The 6,657-nt window shown below is 37.4% G+C and overlaps 1 protein-coding gene across 1 annotated transcript; it reads left to right on the forward strand.

Moving 5' to 3' along the window:
* The first annotated feature begins 1,712 nt into the window (after window positions 1–1,712).
* On the forward strand, window positions 1,713–2,633 carry LOC114633892 (vomeronasal type-1 receptor 2-like). Its single transcript, XM_028782496.1, has one exon. The coding sequence runs from the start codon at window positions 1,716–1,718 to the stop codon at window positions 2,631–2,633; it is 918 nt and encodes a 305-aa protein (XP_028638329.1). The 5' UTR covers window positions 1,713–1,715.
* Window positions 2,634–6,657: the final 4,024 nt, after the last annotated feature.

Below are 6,657 nucleotides of genomic sequence, written 5' to 3' on the forward strand. Positions count from 1 at the left end.
TGGATTAAAAGCCATTTGAGGACAAGGACCTTTAGCATTTGGACATGCAGATCCCAGATTGAATCAAAGCATTAAAACCAATATCTAACATATGTGTTCCATGTACATTTTTCCATCTACTCTCTTATCTTACATGCTTCCTTTATCGGCCATATTTTAGTTTTGTGGGATCAAAACATACTCCCTATAACCACACATTTAAAATACTATAGGTTGAAAAGTAGGAATGAGACAGAGTTTGCACTATTGACCTTTCTTAAGCTATCTTACTTTACTTAAGACAGTGCTTTCTGTTCACTGCTGTAGCCATTGCCCAGGTTGTTCTGCAGATCCAATGCATGGAGAAAGGAAGACTGTATTGGTAATTCCTAAGACTTCAGCTCATTTCTCTACTTTCCTTTAACTTATACAGGTTCCAGGCTTCACCATCAATTTTATTCATTCTTGACTGTAAGGCTCACTCTCCAGGCATAGCTCAAGAGTGTGTAGAGCAACATTTTCCCCACTGGAGCTTCTTGGTTCAGCCTGGTGATGATTCACAGTCTAGTTTAGACTTTGTAATGGGATCTCCCTGATCTAAAAAGAATTTGGTGACAACTTGACTTGCAGGTATGTTTTTTTGAGAACTTTCTCCAACTGGACTGCACAGATGGGTTAATTCACTGCATTCTTTCCCACTATTTCTACTGTAGTCTTTTGGGGGTTACATGATAATTACACATACAATTATTTATTTATTTATTTATTTATTTATTTATTTATTTATTTATTTTGCTTTATATCCTGGTTGCTGCTCATCATTCCCTCCCCTTCACTTCTGAGAGGGTCGACACTACCATGGAATCCTCCCAACCCTAGCAAATCAAGGCTTTGCAGTGTTAGGAATAGCTTCTTCCACTGAGGCCATATAATGCAGCAAGACAGTGGAATGGATCCTACAGACAGACAGTAGCTTTAGCGACAGGCCATGGTCCAGCTGATGGGAGAGTGTATCACACAAGATATCCCCAGGGATCAAACAGCACATACCTAAATATGCACTCATGAGTGTGTATATATGTGCTGTGATATTGCATAAGAGCTAACTCACAAGTTAATGATATATTGCCCTCACTTGAACAATCATTTACATGTGTTTTATGTCTTAATAGAATTTTCTTATCTATGATATATATTCTTAATGGAATGGTTAATTTTTCATTATACATCACCTAATATTATGTGAAATGTACTTTACTAATTGATATATTTGAAGTTGGTAGTTGTCATTAAAATTGACTTCCTTTATATCATGACTAGAAAGTAAGAGTATATTCTTATAGTCCTAAATTATGCTTATTAACACTGGTTCTCTTTTTTCATTGCTTCTGCCAGGCCAAGTAATCTAGCACATAATGTCTGTTATTCTATGATTTTGGAGGCATCTTTCCAATTCACAGGTGTGTCCTGAAACCTTCAGCAATCTTACATTATTGTATGGTATGTTAATAAATATTGTAAGTTATAATTGCTACTGTTAGAAACTTCAAGAAATTATCGCTACAGTACATAGAGCACATAGGATAAAGTGCAGGATGACATGGTTTTCCTGAGCTTTACGGGCCTCTCTGATTTAGACTCACAGTAGCTCTTCATATTATTAGTACTTTTCATTCATTTTGATCAGAAACAATGAGTATGGCTATAATCTAAAGAAAATCACGCTCAATCACAGAATGGAATTCTGGAGTATGATAATCAAGATAATTTTCTCTTTACAAATAACAACTGGAATTCTGGGAAATATCTTTCTTCTTATCTACTATCCAGTCTATTATATAAAACCTACATTAAAGCCCACAGATTTGATTCTCATGCACATAATGGCATCCAATGTCTTGATAGTTCTGTCTACAGGAGTGCCAAACACATTGGCAACTTTTGGGTTGAAACAGTTTTTAAATGATTTTGGATGCAGAATTATTTTGTACATTCAAAGACTTGGCAGGAGTGTGTCCATTAGCATCACCTGTTTCTTGAGTGTCTTCCAGGCCATCACCATCATTCACAAGAAATCTTGCCTTAAGGATCAAAAAGACAAAGCTGCAAGTTATGTTGGCTGCTCCATTTTCTTTCTTTGGGTCTTGTCCATAATTATAAATTTCATTTTCTTGGTGTACATACTTGTCAAAAGAAATAGCAAAAATATGACAAAAACCCGAGACTTTGAGTACTGTTCTACCACAGTCGATGATAACATCAGTGACTCACTCTATGTAGCATTAGTGGTGTGCCCTGAAATCTTCTTTTCTGTGCTCATTGCCTGGTCCAGTGGTTCCATGATTATGATTCTGTACAGACACAAGCAGAGGGTTCAACACATCCACAGCAGTCCTGTTTTCAGAGGAATCTCGCCAGAATCCAGAGCCACCCAGAAAATCCTAGTCCTGTTGTGTATGTTTCTGGCATTTTATAGTCTTTCCTCTGTATTACAAGGCTACATTGCTTTTCTATATAATCACAATTGGTGGCTGCTGACAGTCAGTTGCCTGATTTCTCTGTGTTTTCCATCCTTTGGACCCTTTGTTCTAATGAGGCATTACTCTTTTATGCCCAGACCCAGTTTGATCTGGATATGGAATAAAATATCTTAATCTTATTATTATTCAATTATTTCAATGATATATTTTACATGGTTTCCAATTGTTAACTCACACTCTTAATCAAAAGGTTAATAAAAAGACTTAAATCATAGGACATTGTCTTTTTAAGGTTAGTCAAATGAATATAGGAGATTGTCAGTTGGTTGAATTACTAGCCTACATGAGGATCATCATTTTATGATAACCTATTCTACTCTTCCATTTGTTCATTTGATGTCTTCCATTCATGTCTTCCATTTGTTCATTTGATGAGAAAATGAGTCAGGAAAGCAAAGCTAGTAATGAAACTGTCCTTCTTGTGAGTTTCATTCTGTCAGGGTAGCTTGGTGCTAGGAATTTCACAGACAGCCCTGAGTCCAACAATCTAACTATAAGGAAATGAGAAACTATGGCTGGCCATGAATTTGTTCTTCATGAGGCCCTGTTCCCGTCATTGTAGCTGTAGCCAGCACCAGGCCTATAAAAATAAGATTACATCTTTAACCTCTTTCAGAAATTAATGCAAAATGAATGAAGATTTTTTGATGTAATCTTGAGCTTTTTTGATAATAAAATTGAGAGATTTTTGATCATCTGGGATATTTGGTAAAATATTTCTTTGTTGTTGTTCTCTCTTTATCTGGTTTGACATCATGGTAATTCTAGCTTCATGAAAAGAGTTTTGAATAAACTAATATAGCCATTTTGGAAACCAGATTTTTAGTCTTACAGAATGCAAAAAAAAAACTGAATTAAATATTTGAATCAGCAGTTCATCTTCTGGTGCTATACTAAGAAAACCATATATCATGTTGTATAAAATGGGGGGGTCCCATGTCTGCCCTACCACAGGGCTTGAGCCTCTGCTTGGGGAGGCAGGACATGGGAAGCAGGAAGTTTGACTGTGCCAGACAGGTGTCTAGTTATGGGAAACTGCTTGCAGGACAATGCTCCAGGGATAGGAGAGGGCAGTCTGAGACCCAGGGGAGCAGAAGCTAGCTAGGTGTCCTCTGGCTTGCAGGGCAGCTGAGTTCTCACGCTCTTGGGCACCCACTCACTGCTGGAAGATGCAGAAGAGCTGAGAGCTAAGTTGGTCCCATGGACTGGACTGGTCCACAGCTAAAGGGAAGAGGGGAAGAGAAGCTCCGGCTGCACCCAAGGGGAGAATCCTAGGCTTGGCTTACCTTGTTGCTGTCAGCTGGCTTGGGTTGGTGGTCCAGTAGCTGGGAACACAGAGAATTCTTTTGCAGGAGATTAGACAGTGGATTTGTAGGAGAAGGCCTGTTCCATTCTTTCCCACAGTGCATCCCCATGAAAGAGAAACACTGCATGGTTTTAAGACATTTATTGTCATGGCAGGAAAGTGGATGAGAAACTATACCACTATACCATGGTGCCTTTCATGGTTCTAAAATATTATACCATAGAAACATTTTTCTGTCAACAACCATCTCTGATTTATTTATTGCTGCTATGAGATAGAACCCTCCAACATATCCATAAATAGATAAATCGAATATTAAATATTTCATATATAAAATGGATTAAAATTCTACCAGTGTGAAAGACAGAATCACAAAATATGTAGGTAAACTGATTAATTTATTCATTGATTGGTTGATTGACTGATTGATTGATAATGGATAAAACTAAACCATGTCACCCAAACACAGGAAGGAAAAAGTCCACATGATCTCCTTCATGGAGATCCTATCCTATAATGTCTCCACATTTATATGGAAAAGAATATAAGTGTAACTTCAGTTATAACATTTTTAAAGTAGACCTAGAAAGGTCCTATTAGATAATAGGCAGGGAGAGTATCCAGAATTTATTAAAAAGGTACATAATAACTATATTTCTATATTCAATGTTGTCAATTTGATTTTGTCTCTGGTGGAGAGGAATATGAAAATGTAATTGCTTCTGAGAGTTTAGAACACTTAGCAAATTGCTATGGCTTCACCAGGGCTATTCTAACTTTCTATGGATCAGTGAAATGTACAAAAGTTTGGCCTGAGCATGTATTCCATTTACAAGTTATTTTATTATAGTTTTTAAAAGGCTTTTATTGGTGTGTTCATTACAATAAAATGATTTTAATTTGAAATAAAATATTACCAAAATTTTTCCAAAGATGAAGAGAGTGTTCCACATATAGCCATCAGTAAATGTAATGTATCACACAAATGGACTCAATGTCACAAATACCTTGATTACATGTTACATGCCAGAAAATTTTGTTTTCTTAATATTTTATTGAAATTCTATTCTCATATATATACAGACTATAGATTTCCGTGTTTCTACTCCACTCATTTCGCCCCTACCATGAAGATCAACTCTCTTTCTGTCATTAAAAACAGCAGGACATCAAACATAACAAAACAATATAGAAAGATAAAACAAAAACCATCATACTGAAGCTACAATAGTCAGACCCTTATTGACCACATTCAGTTATGTTTAATGTTCAATAATGTTAACAACTTTTAAAAAATAGTACCATATTTAGGTACATACAGCAAAACACAAATTTCTAAAGGTATTTTCTATTAAAGCCACATTTATAAAGTGATCAAGTTGTGGGAAGGATAAAGACAATCGGGGGGAAGTAAATGTAAACAATACTTTGAAGGGAACAGAGGATAACACCAATATAGTGGACATCAGTTGATTAAAAGTAGTCCCCCAAATTACAAAGGTTCTAGTGGCCAGGAGTATGTATTGGGGTGATAGAGGAGTTGAAACTGCCTAAACCTTGAGCAGCACAGCATGTGAAGGAAAATACAGAGGACATATTTTTCTAGTTATCATGTCAAAAAAATTTAATAATGATATCAAATCTGAATAATATAAGTTATTAATAGATATCTTGTATAAAATTAAAGCATATCTGATAAGAAAATTATTACACTACTCAGAGTATAATTATGTTCTTGTGACAAGGCAAAGGATTCTCTTTTTGTACCAGTCAAAGCCATCTTTGGTTTAACCAGAAACTGACATTCTCCTACCCCTACCCTTGCTTTTAACACCCTTCATGGAAAGTCCCATTGGAAAGTACCCAAATATGTTCTAAAATCTTATGATCAAAATGTAGTCTGTTGAACTGCTTCAGTGCTTTAAGTCATTTTTCCCTGCAACTGTCAACCAGCATGGCTCTTTTTTGGGTTCTTTGCTGTTTTTTAACATAATATTTTAGTGATTTTTTTTCAGGGAATTTTATATCCTGAGCCCTATCACACTCACTTCTCTGTCTTTACAGCACCACTGAAATCATGCTTTCCATCGCTCAGCAGGCAAACAATTCAGGTGCCTATTAATAGAGCCCAGGACTAGGCATATTGATCTGCTTCTTGGAGAGCATTACATCTCTGCATATCTCCACATTTACAGTGCAGGCAGTCCCATGACTCATTGGGCAAGACCGTTATGCTTCAGACTGGTAGTTCCATAAGGTCTTCTATCATCTTCATGAGATGGGGTTTTAGATTGGAATCTTGCTTTTCCTGTGTGTTAGAATATCCAGGGCTTGCTCTGGTGGGTGAACTGGTTTCTGATGGTGTTATGTGGCATTGGTTTCTGTTGCTTATATTTATGTCCTTGCCTTTCACAATCTGGTTATCTCTGGTGTTATCTGGCCTTGCTATCTCTTACTGGAGCCTTTCCCTCCTGTGAGTCTGGTTATGATAGATAGCCTTAAGTCTCTGTGTGTGGAAGGGGTTCTGGATTGATCAATCTGTGAGCCTGTGAATCTGATTGTGATGGATCTAATGGAAGTCAAGCTGTCTCTGGGTGTGGGAGGGGGTCTTGAATGCCAGATCTGTCCTGGGCACTGTTGCAGGCAAGAAGGAACATGTGCTTCTAGCAGGGCAGATAGGTCCCATGTCCACTGGGGCTGATGAGAGTCCTAGTTAGGCCAGGTAATGGGACAAGGGTCACCTCACCTGTTAGCCTGATTGTGAGGAACTACTGAGAGTCAAGCTGTCTCTCTGTGTGGGTGGTTGTCTAGAGCACTGGATTTGCCCTGGGC

Source organism: Grammomys surdaster, unplaced genomic scaffold (assembly GCF_004785775.1).
Source record: "Grammomys surdaster isolate TR1022 unplaced genomic scaffold, NIH_TR_1.0 783, whole genome shotgun sequence".
Classification (NCBI taxonomy): Eukaryota; Metazoa; Chordata; class Mammalia; order Rodentia; family Muridae; genus Grammomys; species Grammomys surdaster.

Bases quoted from the DNA above. Each gene is read 5' to 3' on its own strand.
- LOC114633892 (XM_028782496.1), top strand. From the start codon at position 1,716: ATGGAATTCTGGAGTATGATAATCAAGATAATTTTCTCTTTACAAATA.